At 40.8% G+C, this 16,265-nt stretch overlaps 1 protein-coding gene across 8 annotated transcripts in view; it reads left to right on the forward strand.

Moving 5' to 3' along the window:
• The window catches only part of MAP2K5 (mitogen-activated protein kinase kinase 5), a 257,106-nt gene that overhangs the window by 201,108 nt on the left and 39,733 nt on the right, over nucleotides 1-16,265 (forward strand). For 5 of the 8 annotated variants that reach the window (XM_025472372.3, XM_025472373.3, XM_025472374.3 and 2 more), the window contains one exon: nucleotides 14,953-15,014. The exons of the other annotated variants lie outside the window; for them this stretch is intronic. In XM_025472372.3, coding sequence (XP_025328157.1) covers nucleotides 14,953-15,014 — 62 coding nt within the window. The remainder of the gene's footprint in view (nucleotides 1-14,952; nucleotides 15,015-16,265) is intronic. 8 annotated transcript variants of the gene reach the window in all.

Here is a 16,265-nt window from a genome sequence, read left to right on the forward strand (position 1 = left end):
AAATGCATAGGGAAACGCACAGAACTTAGAAGGGCCAAAACAATCTCAGAAGAAAAAGAGAGTGGAGAATTCATACTTCCTGACTTCAAAACTACAAAATTACATAATCAAGGTAGTATGGTGCTGCCATAAGGACAGACATATGGAATAGAATTGAGAGTCCAGAGAGAAACCCATATATCCATGCTCAATTATTTTCCAGCAAGGATGCCAAGACCATTCAATGATGAAAGAATCACTTTTTCAACAAATGATGTTAAGACAGTTGGATATCCACATACAAAAGCATGAATTTGGACCCCTACTGATCACATCATACATAAAAATTAATTCAAAAAAGTCAGAAGCCTAAATGTAAGAGCTAAAACTATGAAACTCCTGTAAGGAAACATAGATGTAAATTTTCATGACCATGATTTAGGTCACAGTTTCTGAGCTATGACACCCAAGAGCATAAGCAAGGAAAAAAAGTTGTACTTCATCAAAATGCAAAATGTTTGTGTGTCAGAGGACACCATCAAGAAAGTGGAATCACTACAACAATGCCAGGGCTCCGGGTCAATAGACAGAGTGGTGGCCAACCATAGCTCTAAAAGAGAGACCTTTGTGCCCATTGTAGGACGTTGGGGAGGTAATGTCTTTTCCTGTAAGGTCTGTGGCTAGGAAAGGGGGCTTGAGAAGAAGGCCACAGTGGGGATGGGGAAGGAAGATGGAAACAAAGTGACCAGCGGAGTGATAGGCAAGAACTGGAGGAAGTGGGGGTGGGGGTGGAGGAGGTGCTGCCAAGAGGCCCCGCCGGGGGTCATCCATGATGAGTAAAAGTAAAGCTGAAGATAGGAACAGACTCTTGCCAATAATAATAATAATAATAATAATAATAATAGATAGCCTATCATTGCAAATCTCCATTTATAAGAAGTCTGTGCCTTCAGTGAGTACTTATGACTCTGTTTAACCATAAATTTTAATGAAGATTAAAAAGAGCCTGTACTGTTTACTTGGCTGCTAGACTGGCATATGCATATCATTACAGGAGCATTAAAAAGAGTCTTTATGAGGAGTGCCTGGATGGCTCAGTTAAGCATCCAGCTCTTGATCGCAGCTGAAGTCTTAATTTCAGTCATGAGTTAGGGACCCACATTGGGCTCCACTCTGGGCTTGGAGCCTACTTAAAAAAAAAAAAAAAAAAAAAGGGATCCCTGGGTAGCGCAGCGGTTTGGCGCCTGCCTTTGGCCCAGGGCGCGATCCTGGAGACCCGGGATCGAATCCCACGTCAGGCTCCCGGTGCATGGAGCCTGCTTCTCCCTCTGCCTGTGTCTCTGCCTCTCTCTCTCTCCCTCTGTGACTGTCATAAATAAATAAAAAAAAAAAAAATATTAAAAAAAAAAAAAAAAAAAAAAAAAAAGAGTCCTTATAAATAGGGAGTCATCCACCCCACTAAACACCTGAATTCACAAGAACCCTTCACTTAGATGAGGCTCCTCTAATACTTTCTAGAAATGCCAGCAAATATGTCCAGTGCTGGAAGAAAATAGCGTTTAATGCTGCCGCCTACTTGTCAGAAGAGGGTGGAGGTTAATCACGCAGCTACCTAGACACTTGGACATGTACTGGGCAAACCAAGAGGCACCTAATAATATCTCTGTTCTAGCAGAGGGTGACACATGAAGAAGGGGATGAAAAGATTGAAAATGGGGGGGGGGTGCCTGGGTGGCTCAGTCACTTAAGCGTCAGCCTTTGGTTCCGGTCATAATCTTAGGGTCCTGGGATCAAGCCCCACATCGGGCTCCTTCTCCCTGTGTGTGCGTGTGCGCGCGCTCTCTCTCTCTCAAATAAATAAGTAAATAAGATCTTTTTAAAATTTTAAAAAGATTTTAAAAAATTAAAAAATAATAAAATAAAATAAAATAAAATAAAATAAAATAAAATAAAATAAAATAAAATAAAAAGATTGAGAATGGGGAAAGGGGGAAGAAAGGAGGGAAGAGCCTGCTTTGAAAGCACATTATTAAAAATGCTTTTTGAAAAGCTTTTTTGCTCTACCTTGTTTCTCTTTATCACTCCACCTCCATGGAATTATCTTTTTAAAAATACAGATCTCAAGGTAATATCTATAAGGCAATATCTGTCTATAAGGTAATATCTAAACTTCTTAGCACAGCATTTGAGACTCTCACCCATATTTTTTTCAGCCTCACTTTGGCTCAGCCAGTGACCTTCAGAGTTGCCCCATGCTCTCACACCTGTGGTGACACCCCTCCCCCTGCTGGGAATGACCTCCTCCTGCTATTCATTTCGTCCATCTAAGCATCATCCAAAGTCCAGCTCAAAAGTCATCTCCTCTTTGAAGCTGTCCCTGTTACCTTCCCACCTCTTCCATCGTACCATGCTCCTGCCCAATGCTAGGCAGCATTCAGCATAGCATTGGTTACAAAAACTTTATCACGGTTTTTATTACACAAAATCAAATTAAGTTCATGAGTTTTTCTGCCAGTAGATCATGAAGTCATCCAGCACAGGGATTTATTTATCCCAACACCTGGTAGAGATAATGACTCAAGAAGGAGCTCAGTAAATGCTCCTTGGAGTAAATTAAATACAGATTTTTCTGGCAAAGCTTGTCCTACACAAAACAGAATGTGGTCTAAGTTTGTCTTTTCTTCTGAGGTCCATTCTATCTAGCAGAGAAGGGCCTGTGTCCCATAACAGCAGCTAAGAACAGAGGCCATCATAGAGAAACTCATTTCTGTCTTTTTTTCTTTGAAAAAGTTTTTATTAAAATTATAATTTACATAACATAAAATTCACCCTTTAAAAGTATACAACTCAGTTCCAGAACATTTCCATTACTCAAAAAGAAACCCAGTACCTGTTAGCAGTCACTCATAATTCCTCCGTCCTTTCCAATCCCTGGCAGCCACTAATTAATCTACTTTCTATCCCTATGGATTTCCCTATTGTGGATATTTCATATAAATTGGACCATATAATACCTGGTTTTTGTATGTTTGGTTTCTTTGATTTAACATAATGATTTCAGGGTACTTCCATGTTGTAGCCATTCTTCAGTATTTCATTCCTATTTATGGCCAAGTAATGTACCATTGTATGGAAACACTACATTCTGTTTATCAGTTGATGAACATTGGGCTGTTTCTGCTTCTGGCTCTTATGAATAATGATGAACATTATGTGTAAGTTTTTATGTGGATACACACACACACACACACCCGTAGGAGTGGAATTGCTGGTTGGTATGAAAATTCTGTTTAATTTTTTTATGAACTTCCAAACTGTATTTCAGAGCAACTGCACAATGTTACATTCCCATCAGCAGTTTATGAGGTTTCTCAGAGATACCAGAAGCCCCTACAGAGTTCAGTGTGGCTGCAGCGCTTACCAAAATACTAAGAGATGAGACAAGGGCCACATTTCAGAGGATCTTTACACACCGTGCCTGAAGGCATTTTCAGGAGCAGGGCACTGAAAGTTTTAAATGGGATCAACAGAACCAGATTTGTGTTTCAGAAAAATCACTGACAGAGTTGTGGAAGATGTTTGGGAAGGACAATTAGGAAGCTATAGGTCTGATCACAGATTATGAGGGCTTTAATTAGCCTGTGTATGTTTGAAGAGTAGTCAGGAGATAAAATAAACGGACTTTGGTGAGTAATTGGAGATATAGGGGAAAGTAGAGAGGTGGGGTCAGGGATGAAGCACTTGGCTTGGGCAGTCAGGCCCTCACTGACATGGGTCTCACAGAGAGACAGGCATGTTCGCGGGAAAAAGATGATTAGCATTCTGTTCATAAGACAGTTCTGCATACCTCATTCAAAACTGTGTTATTAATTCCTGTTCCAGACCCAATTATATGTAATTTATCAACTAGACTCTTAAGTTCCTAGGCTTTTCATTTCTGTCTCTGTACTGCTGCATCTAATGTGGAGTAGTCATTTACAAATACTTGTTGATGAAATGTGTGCATAATTATAAGAACTTACTACTTGTGTTTTCAAGACTTCAGAAAAACAAATCCAAAAAGTAGAGTATATGATGAGAAGGTACCTAGCTAATTTATATGGTCCTTTATCAAAATTCAGAAATCTAGGCTTAACTTCTATGGCTTACAGATGTTACCCTAAGGAATCATGTTGCTTTCCCATAACATTCCATTTTACAGATGAGGAAACTGAGTGACAGTCAAAGGGTATGGCTCTTTCCACTTACTACCTTATAACTGACCTTGATGGGAGCAAAAAGTGACAGCTGAACATTCTGGCATCAGAAGGAGAGATTATTTTAAAAGCTACAAAAGAAAACAACGTAGAAAGCACTGTAGCCATGCCCCAAGGGCATAGATCTATTGCAGCACAGTTCAGTTTTGTTGTCTATGAGAATGACTCCGGGTCTTTAAGAAAAAATTGAATTCTATTCTGCATATCTGTTTAAATTGGCAGGAAGGAGGTTGGCTGCTTTTAGAAAGATTTATATATATAAAAAGTTTGGCTCTTAAACCTTTTGTTGTCTTAAAAAATCCATTCTTGGGGAATCACTCATTCCCAGGCAGGTCACTGAGAAACTAACTGAGAAACTACTGGACTCTGAACATAGCAGGTGCTCTCTGGGGGCAGAGGGTGGGTGGGGAGGTGGAATGATTGCCTAAGGAAAACTGCTCTGGAATTCAAAAAAGTAGTATTAACCAACCCCAGAAGAAATAATATCCCTTTTTTTTTTTTTTTTTTTTTTTGCCTGGGGACTTTGCCATAATTCTGGCTCCTGAAATTAGTAAAAACTAAAAGGAACATGCCCATCTCTCCTGCTCCCAGTATCCAAAGGCTGGCCTGTTCCTTTCATGACACAAAACTGCAGGCAGTTTATAGTGAGACAGGACTCGCTGGCCTGAGCTCTCCGATGACCTGTACTGGCCCGAGCTTCTAACCGCAGTGGCTAGCACTCTATCGACTCAAATACATGGGTGTTGATACACAATTCCATGATGCTTGTAACTTGTATGAGTTAATGATGGAGGCATTAGAAACTTGGTAAGTTAATACAAATGGATACACAATAGTCTTGCCCTCCAGTGATATCGTTAACTAGACCGGTGTCCCATAGTGTTGGGAATATATAATTGGGACCCTGAAAACTGATACTCCTCTTTTATGTAAGCCAACCTTTAGAAATCTAATACCTCCTTTGAAAAGTCCAGTATATTTAAATTAATGCAGTTTGGCTGGTTTGAAGATTGAAAATAGGTTAGCATTAAGGCCATGATTCCTTTAGTAATTACTTTTTCTGTTGGTAATAACTGTTTCTTTAGAAATGACATTAACATTCTACCAAAACACAGCAGTAATCCAAAAGTTAATGTTCTGTTCATTTATAATTATATTTAATTCATATTTATGAGTTGTCGGGAGGGAGGAGAAGGAAAGTGAGTTTAAAAAATGTAACAGAAGAAACAAGTTAAAAGCAGGATTTTTCCTGAGAGTCTGAAGGATATACAAAGTCATTTAAGTGGGAAAAAAATAATTTTTAAATACACAGTTATATAAATTCAGATTCTATTAGCTGATGCTGAAGAAAAGTCTGTGTTTTTATTATTTCTTAGTGGCATTGAGTGAATTCAGTGAGTAAATCTTCTCCATTTCTTCTTTTTTACTAACCAAAATATTAGCATAAGTATCCCTGTGATTTAGATTTCAGTAAGTGAATTAGATTTGGGTTTTGTTTATTTTTTTAACCAGGAAAAAATCTGCATCTTTAGGCAGTCATTGGACAAGTAGCTTTGTGTTGTTTTCTTTGAATTGTCCATGAAGCCTGATGTATTATTAATGAATTAATTTCTTGGTGGTGGAGGCCTATGAATAGCGTTCTGTGAATGGGCAGTTGCCTGGTGGGGCCAATTTTGGCTGCTGTCATTTAACATGTGTTGCTCTATTGTGAAGTCTTACCCAGCCGTAGGACAATGCTCATTTAATCCACCATGATGGGACCTACACACCCTGAGCCCAACTTGGATGCCAGGGTCAGTTACCCCGCAGCTCGGGCTGGGGCACTGCTCCGCCTCACTGCCGAGCTGCTCTAATCATTTTGCCTGCCGTTCATTTTCCCTAAACCAGGGAAAAACGCATATGCGAACAGTGCAAATGTTCTCAAAAGAGATTCCAAACTGGTCGGCTGGGGTGTTGCCTCCATTCCAGAACGGAGGCAGCGTTCCAGGGAGTATAAGTTCCTTCCTTCCTCCTGGAAATGGAAGCGTCTGGACCCACGAGATCCCTGATGTTCTGAGGTCCAGAGTAGCAGATGGCATTATGATTTTCCAAATCCTGATGAACATTCTAACTGAACTTGTTCATTTCACAGTATGTAGTTCTATTTTTTTTTCACTTCCTCCCCCTTCTTCCCTCCCTGTCTCCCTCTCTTTGTTCCTCTCATATTGACTAATTTTAAACTGATGCGCTATCTTCTTCACCCAGCTTTAAATTCTCTTCTCTCGGGTTTATTGTTTGGAACCAGGTAAAGCACAGTTTCACATATAATTTTCAGCCTTTGAGTCACAGCTCACATAGCCTTTGAATTTGCTTATAAAAATATGTAAGCAAATACCACCAGCACTCCTGCACTATGCAGCCCCTGGAAGTTCTGTTTGTCCCCTTATCCATAGCTCGCAGTGCAGGTGGCAAATGGCAGTAATTATTTTAACTAACAGTCGAGTGAACATCAGGAGGACCTACAGTGTGATGATGTGGTCTTTGGATTTCAGTGAGTTCTCAGAGTCTGCTTTGATAGTGTTATGGCTTGTTGATTTTTCAGGACACGGACCTGCCATGTTCTTGCCCTTGAACAGTGTATGCATGTAGTCCAGATCTCTCAGTGTTAACCCCTTACCTGTGAAAAGAGGAAGAGTATTTCTTTTCATTTCTGAATCCGTGAAGGGTGATTATTCGCCCCAAGATTTTTCCCCTCTCGTTTTTGTTTAATATAGTTTAGGATCTACCTTTAATCTAAGATCGCTTTTAATCAGCACTTCTGCAGATAGAACCCGGTAAAGTGCGTGTAGGAACATTATAATTTAAGTCCTGGATCAAACATGTGTAGCTGGACTTTTCCTGAGGAAAAAAAAAAAATTGACCTTACCAGCCTATGAAATTCAAACACTATATAGGGACAAGGTAAAACCACAGGTAGGAATTGCTGAATAATTACCTTTAGACCAGCCTGAGCAGGAGGCTTCCCACGAGGGTGAGCTCATTTAATGGTTCCTAAAACTCAATCTTGTGGATGTCAATGGTCATGCTTGATTATTTGCAGCAGTGTTTTATGGAAAAGCAATGGAAATGCATTGGGAGGCTCCAGAGAGGACAATAACGGGTTTTGCTTTTGTAAATGCGGTCCCTTTGGTATGAGACAGGCATGTTTTTGCTGTTCCGCCTATGCCATGGAAAACGGAGGTAGATGTAGATGTTAGTGTGAGTGTCCAAGTGTGTGTGTGAACATGTGTGTGTGTACTATTCATATGGACACCCCTAAACAATGCTGTGACCTATAATGTATGACCAACAAGTGACCTAAAATAAAAAGAAAAAAAACGTGTTGTGTTTTAGCTTCAGAGAAAAAAGCAACTATAAATAGGGTTTCAAAGATTAATCCACGTTCCAGTTCTCTACCTCTTTTCAAGGAATTTAATAAAACCCCAAAATCTTTGCCATAGGTTTAGAAAATCTCTAAGTGAATATAGATCTTTAAGTGACAGAAAAATTGTAGACTAAATGAAGGGTCAGTTATGCTATTAATGACAAGTTTTTTTTCTCTTGTCTTTTACCTCAATACCGAAGAACTTCTACAACATGTTTAGGAGGAAAAACCAAATAGGAAAAATCTTTATAATCTCAAGTCTCAATTATCTACAGACAGATTCCTTTAGACCTTTTCATTTATATTTGTGTTTTTTTATAAGCCATCTGGTTGTGATGTTCACTTGGCTAACAGCTGGTTCTCCCTTGATTTAAGGGTTTATAGGTCAGGAGGGTGTTTAAGTGGCAAAAATTCCAGCCTTTTGCCCCTTGTCCTGGGTCCTTCTGAGACAAGTTAAATGAGCTGCTACTGTCAGCCCAGGCCCAGTGGACAGAACTTCACACCAAAATGCCCACACATGTAATTTGTCACATCTGGCAACCCAGAGCATGAGGTGACCCAGTGTGGAAATTGAATCATCTTTCACTCTCTCTGCTCGGGACTTGATGTGGAGTGGGATAAGTAAAGGAGGGCTTTCTGATCTCCAGCTGAGGAGGGGCAGAGGCTTTTTTTCTGATGACGTGCATCTGCAAGCCTTCCTAAATTCACAGCCTTATTACCAGCCCTGTCCCACCTAACACCCGAAGATTGTGATTTCACAATGTACAGTTCTGTGTGCATTGTGAAATCAAAAATATACATAATGTCAAAATACCAATCACTCCTTCAAGAGTGGCCACATTTTTAAGTGAGTATCTTTAATAAACATTGTGTAAACATGTACAATTCCAGTGTGTAATTATGATTCACTTATATCTGAAGCTGGGCTGTCTCTGGCTGACCTGGAGCACCTGTCCATCGAGTTCCCACCTTTCTCTCTCTGACAAGATGTGACTGTCTTCTCCCCACCTGTTCCACCCCCACTACAGTCTATTAGAGCAGCAAATTACAGATACAAACACCGAGGACCTTCAAAATACTAAAACTAAACTAATTTCTCAAAATCTACCATTGGTTACATTTTGGACAGATACATTTTTGGTTTGTAGATGAATTTCTGTGGAGATCCTTAAAGGTGAAGGTGCAGTTTTATTGTGGGTTGTTTTTTTTTTTTTCTCTTTTTTCAGACAAACCAGGTTTCCTCCTCAGTCGAGATAGGTTCTGTGGAATCTGCATCTGTCTCCTAAAAATGCAATTTTAAGGCAGTGAACAATTGAGAATCAAAAACCAATTTGGGATCTGTCAAGGCAAAATGCTTTTGTGCCTGACATGAAGCCACTGGAATTACAAACAACCTTTGATCCCAACGCTGAGGACAAATGTGGAACAGTCTAAGACAGTTGTGGGGATTAATGTGAATCCCAGGGTGTAGGAACAGAAATCGTGGGCCGGGCCAAAGGAACATTAGGCTCAAATTAGAAAATTTATTCTTAAAATGTTAGTACATTAACTCAAAACTGATCAAACTCTAGGTGAGTCTCTGATTTTAACTACCTGTTGATGTGATGGCTTGACACCATGAAATCTGGAAATAGGCTATTAAAAAATGTTAGAAGGCTTGCCATATTCTATGTAACTTGCCAGGCTAGTTTAATCTAACCACATCACAACTGACCTGAGAATTTGCCAGTGTGCCCAACATCTTAAGATTTTTGAGAAGACACCTGTCATCTTTCATTTACCGCCAGTAAGTATAAAATCTTCGTTTGAAGGACTGTTTTGCACAAAGAGAAGGGAATAAGACATGGATGAAAATGTTCAAGGTCCCTTCCCCACCCAGGTGTTCTCTGGAGGTGAGGAAGGAAGAAGGTGGGAGAGCAAAGAAGATCCTTTACAGCCCTCCAGACTCATGCTCTGTCCTCTGTCACTCTCCTTTATGAACTCATGTGTACCAGCCGAACTTGGTGCCACCCAGTACAGCCCAAATGCCCAGCTCTTACTTGGCCATTCCCTCCATCTTGCAGGGCTATTTATTAGGGGTACACATCTTGTCCCCCTCGAGAGTACACAAATTCTTTAAGGTGATAGATTAAATATCAGTCATCCCACAATGCCAGGCTCAGAGCCTTTGACATGTTAGGTGATCAAGAAAATTATTGAACAAACCAATAAATAAGTAATGAATGACTATCATTTTATGTCTATGCCCTTTCAATGTTTCAGTTAACTACCATATCCTTGTCAGGCTTCATTATTATCTGTAATTAGGAATTAAAAGCAAAAATTAAATCATCAGGTATATTTTTTTAGGCAAAGTTTCCTTAACTTTTTTCCATTGAGTAGTTATGCCAGCCTTTCCCTTTACACAAAGCTAAGCTCTGCCAAGAATCTGGACCTCATCAGAGTTTTTAAAAATAGCTCCTTACCTTTTTCCCTTTAAACTTTCTATTTCAACATCATTTGAGATTCATATGCAGTTGTAAGAAAGAATATGGAGAGGGGCACCTGGGTGGCTCTGTCGGTTAAATGTCTGGCTCTTGATGTAGGCTCAGGCCATGATCTCAGGGTCATGAGATCGAGACCCGTGTCAGGCTCCATGACTGGGCATGGAGTCTGCTTAAGATTCTCTCTCTCCCTCTCTAAAAAATAATGATAATAATAATTTTTTTAAAATAATAATATGGAGAGAGCCTGTTTAGCTTTTACTCAATTTCCCCCAATGTTAATAGCTCATAAGCATAGTACAATACCACAACCAGGAAACTGACATTGATACAATCCACCGAATTCAGATTCTACCCATTTTCCATGCACTCATGCATGTGTGCGCATGTGTGGGTACTTGCATAAACGTTGTCATGGATCTTTCCAAAGCCAAAAAACATCATGGTTTAAAACAAAAAAAACTATGCCTTTGGGGCACCTGTGTGACCCAGTGGTTGAGCATCTGCCTTTGGCTCAGGTCGTGATCCCAAGGTCCTGGGAACGAATCCTGCATCAGGCTCCCCACAGGGAGCCTGCTTCTCCTTCTGCCTCTGTCTCTCATGAATAAATAAAATCTTAAAAAAAAAAAAAAAAAAAAACCATGCCTTTGAAATAATGATCTCTCTTTTAAGAAAGTGTGATTTCAAAAGCATTTACCTCATTTGTATTTTCCTGTATTTGGAGTATCCAGCCTATGTGCCTGCTCTCAAGGTCACAAAGTGTGCTTATTGGCATAGTCAGTCTGCAAGTGAACTAGCAGCAGCGGCGATTGAAATCAGACCTCCTTCTTCCTCCCCACCCCCCACTCTCTGAGTGTGTTGGTGTACACACACACACACACACACACACTCAGATTTTCTGCTGCTTGCCTTTTTTATGCCTGAGTACCTTGCTGACAAGTGCTAATAACAAAATACCCAGAGAGAGTCCAGTTGAAGTTAGCATACATTAAACATTCTGAACTTGTCCTTTTGCTCATAGATTGTGCATAATTAATAATTAAACAGTTTCGGTTGTAATGGGTTGACCTTCCTGAACTGTTCATTATTCACAAGGCAAAGGCATCACTCAAACTTTTTTCCCATTGTCCTTCGCTGTTCTCCAGCATGCCACGTGCTTGTGTTCCAGTTGTTTAGCAAAAGAGGCTGACCAGGTAGTTACTGAAGCCTCTGAGACTCAGAGACTGTCCTCCTTGATGACCAGAATTGCTTACTGAAATGGTTTATGGCTGCTGTTTTTATATAACAGTGGCCGGCTCGATAACAAGATCCAGCTGGTGTCCCTTTAGCAGGACTCTAAAGTTGATTTGGGATCAGGATCTTGGGTTAAGGCTTCTGGTTAAGGTTGTGTCCACTGTTTCATTCCATACCTCTGTGCTTAGAAGTTCAACAGACAAGCATCCCCCCCAAAAAAGCCCTTAAGGTGAAGTATGGCACCCAGGGTCTTAAAAAAGAATGACTTTTATTAACAATTGAGAGTCGGTTTCAGCCAGTCCTGAGAGTTATTAGTGTAACCGCTTCTCCAATTCATGTTTATATTTTTGAAATGTATTTGTTCATCTTCCCTGAACCCATGTTTCACAGAGCACATTTTTGATAAGTAGCAGCAAGGACTTTACTAGTTCCCTGCTCTCCCTGGCATGGGTCTCCGGCTCCCTGTAACCTGGTGGTGACTGGATGTGCCCCTCTCCCTGGGAGCTGCAGGGAAACTGGGACAGCTCTGCGCTGAGCCTGCCTCCCTCCTTTGCACAGATTTGAATTAGATAATGAAATAGGCAGGTTCTCGGAGGTGTTTTACATGCTGCCCTAAACAAACTTCTGCTTTTACTTGCTTAAAAATGAGAAAAGTATATTTTAAAATCCTCCAATGTGGTGAGCACTGTCAGGTCTATTCATTTGCTTTCCTTTGGCGTGTTCCCAGCCTGCGTGCTTTTGTAGAGTGGGAGGCTCTCGGAGGACTCGGTTGCTCTCCCTCCACCCCCATGTGTGTGTGTGACATTCTGACCACCACCCCTCCCCCCACATCATGTGGTCTTCTGTATCTCAGAAAATTGTCTTTGAGGTATGCCAGAGACGTGAGTTTTAAAAGGAAAAGAAATATCTGGCATTATGCATGTGAGATTAGAATTTCCCCCCACATCTCTGATGAGTGATTCTGTCCAGGCACCCCTGAGATGAGATTCCACTCTCTGCGGTTCTGTAAAGTCGACTTGGGCTGGCATTTTCACAAGTGAAATAAATTATTCATGGGTACCACCCAGTGTTCCTTAGTTTTATATTATGAGGAACTTAACAGGCTACAATATCAGGTCTTAAATAAAATTAACTACCCATGCAAAGATGTCACATTTCCTCGTTTTGTTTCTCATCCATGTTAAAATGACATCTTCATCAAGTTGCCTAGTCTATAATTCATTAATTTACTCTTGGTATCATACTTTGAAATGAGGCCCACATTAGCATCATGTTTTATACTAGGATCTTTGTAGAAAACCGGTCCAGAATTTTAACCATCTTAGTAAATATTCAGCCACATTAAGGCAGTGGTAGGCTTTTATCTTCCCAACCATTGCACCGTAAATCAACCACTACTCAGACACTTCCAGTACTACGGCCTCCAAAAGAATGTCAGAAATGATGACATAGAGGACTAAATACCGGATCAGAGTCCATAGTTTTCGCACCTCAGACTCTGAACCATTTTTTTACTAATAGTTTTTGAGACACAGTGAAATGTCATTTCTTGAACTGGGCCTTGTAGAATCTCGCAGGCGCGGTGATATATATGGCTTTCCTCAAACAGGCCGGGCTGAAATTGATACCATGTTTTATTTTTGCTCTTCAAACTGATGGGACTTTTGTGACCGTTTTCTAGTACCTTTATCGAAGACTTGTCATGTGATTGCGCGCCTGCTTCTTCTGAGTGGACGACTTCATCAGCCCCCTGTTTTTCATGTCCTATGCAATGCCTGCATGTAATCCTTTGAACTTGGCAAGATTTTATTTCACTTCCATTTTCCTTTGTTTTCCTTTCTTCTTGGAAGCCTTTCCCTACTGATGAGTATTTTAAGTTTATGATTACTAATCTTCCCCTGCTCTGGATGAATAGAGTAAATTCAAAGAGGACAGATATGGAAAATCTAAGAATCATTTGGTTCACGTTCCGTTTCTTTTAACCTCTTTGGGATTTTGTTTTGTTTTGTTTTGTTTTGGCTGCTTTGACCCCTCCCCACGCCCCCAGTTCCTTTTGATTTAATTGTATTTTCCGGCAGTTTCCAATTGTTTGAATTGGAAACAAAGCCTTAATAAGAGTTCTAGTTAATTTTCTGTCTTGTAATTACCGATCTCATTTTTCTGATAATTGGCCACAGCAATTATATGTATATTTACTAATCACATAGGAGGCTGTGCAATTGTATCTATCTGCCACCATTGATAATGACACGCATATTGCAGAGGTGCTTTTATCATCTTCTTTTTTCCACTACATCAAAGCTATTTCCTCTCGTTCTCAATAATGAATACATGCATGCATTTGACACAGTTGTGTGCTAGAGAAATTGTTTGGCTCCCACCAAATGCTGCATGCTCTGAGTTTCTTGCCTGCAGCGCTGGAAGGTTGTATGTAATGATATATTGCTCATCCAAATGGCCAAAGCACTCCAAAGCACAGTGAGATTAAAATAAGTCATTCCTTTGTTAATTTAAATAGGTGCATGTATCATACTTTGCAGGGCACTTTGTGTAGGGATGTCAGAGAGGAAAAAAGCCGCCGAAAGGTATTTTTAATAGCAAATGAGAATAGATGGGAATGGAGTCATTTGCAGCTGCCTACTTTATGTGGCTCTCTTGTTCCAACTGTAGGTCTAATGAGATGACTGTTAAAGTACTCTGCAGTGTAATTTCATTACATCCTGAGCCGCTACACTATAAACACAGTGGCGCTCTCTGTCATTCTTGGAAAAACTCCTAAATTCTTAAAGCCTTCCTTTGCAAATGGTAATGGGGTTTGCTCCCTGTGTTACTCAGTGGTTGTCATTTGTGGCTGTGTTGTTTCCTGCTCTTTTGAGTGGCTCCTACCTCCATCCCAGTCCTGTCTGGTGGTCAAGGTAGGAGTTTTTTATTGTGTCCTTAATTCACTGCCTTTCTCATGTGACGAGTTTGCCCCTACTGGAAAATAGGCTAAAATTCCTTTTCAGGCAACAGCTTCCCCTATAAAAAGCCTTTCTATTAAAGTAAAACAAAAACAAAAACAAAAACACAACTAACCCAAATGATCCGGCAGGCAGTTAAGAGCAGTTGAATATACAAATAAATGTAAATAAAAAGGAAAGTGTAAATAAATAGCAAATCCAGTAAAAGAAACAAAGGTCAGCACAAGAATAATTTCACAGCTCTTTGTTAATTACAAGACCATTTGTGTGTTACTTAAATAATCATTAATTTCTCATTTACACTTTCGTACCTTCTTTCCTACCCCGTAGCTATCATTGTCCTTTTTTCACCTCCCCTGCCTCTTTGCTCTTGCGTTTCTCACCGATGTAAAAACGTGTGTGGCTTGAAATTTGGCATTTTTAACGTAAACGTGTGGGAGAGGGTGTAGACAGTCTTCTTAATTGGCAGAGGCCTTATTTTCCGTTGCACATGGTGGTGAAGCCTTGTTACAGATTCATCTTTCTCCTGCTCCGGGGGGCGGGTGGGGTTGGCGGTGTGGGGGAGGCTGGGGGGAGCACATAGAGGAGAAAACAGGAATTGTTGTGACTTTTGGTGACTTGTTTTTCCTCCATCCCAGGATTCGCCCGTCCTTCCGGTTGGAGAGTTCTCCGAGCCATTTGTACATTTCATCACTCAGTGGTGAGCCCGTTTGCAAACATGCCAGGCCCTCAATGTAAATGATACATGCCATTAACTCTGCGGCTCCGCGAGACCTTCTGGCTCTCCCTGCCTCCTCTTGGAGACGGGAGGGACTTCGGGGGGCCTTGGGCAGATGGGGCAGCAAAGCTGAAGAAATTGTTTAAATTATGTAAACGTTATTTACACAAAGGGTCGTAAATGTACTTTAGAGGCTTTTTCCTGTTTTAATAAACTGCTGAGAATCGGGCTACTTCTTCAAGCACAGATACTGTGCTATCCGATTTTTTTATTCTTAAGAAATACGCAATTTTATAGCCCCTATTGAACAGACATATGAAGCTTATTTTTATTAATGTAACCTCAAGCTACCCATAAAACTGTCTGTCACTTAGTGGAAGCAGCCTAGTTTATTAATTCACCGGATTTTCAGTAAATAACTTTTATCCTTGGTTATATGTTAAACACAATACTGGGGTCCCCTTTCAGTGAATTTTGATGTTTGAAAGCCCATGCAAGCATGGTTCCATGAGGCCCACTTGAACCATTAAAGACCTGGAAGGAACCACAGGATTTCTATCAAAGGGGCCCTCATAGCCTCTGGGCAGCCCCTCATCACTTTACACCTGAGGAAACAGGCATTTTCCTGCCAACGGTTCTTGTCCAGCCCTCTGCCTTTCCCCACAGTAGAGTGAGGTTTCCCCTTGCACATCATCCACCTGCCTCTTCCCCATTCAGCAGCACCCGGGTGGCCTTAGAAACTCAGTGGCTCCAACCCACTGCCCTGCTTCTGCCCTCTGCCTCGCCCCAGCATGGAGAGAGACAGACAGAGGAAGAAATTGAGAGCATAGTAATGACCACCCCAAAGCAGGAGAAAGAACTAACCAGAAACTGTACTGGACGTTCTGGAACTTTCTCATAACTACCTCTCCATTCCTTCCCCTCATCCACCGAGTTCCATTTCATCAGCCCTTCAGAGTCATGTTCAGTGGTGGAAAATGAACCCTTCATTCCCGCGATGCCTCGAAATGGTGCTGCCGGGAGTCCTTGCTAAACCAAAACTGTTGTACGTTGTCCCCCTCCCCTCCCCCCTGCCATGATCCATCTGATGATTACGCTAAAGTGAAGCCAAGAAATATTCCTTAATATAAATGTCAAGCTTTATCACCTTTTTGACTAAGTGTAATATGTTACCTCTTAATAAAAATGTCTCATACGGTTTATATTCCATAGAAAAATATGTGAGGAAGAGAT

This window comes from Canis lupus, chromosome 30 (assembly GCF_003254725.2).
Source record: "Canis lupus dingo isolate Sandy chromosome 30, ASM325472v2, whole genome shotgun sequence".
Taxonomy (NCBI): domain Eukaryota; kingdom Metazoa; phylum Chordata; class Mammalia; order Carnivora; family Canidae; genus Canis; species Canis lupus.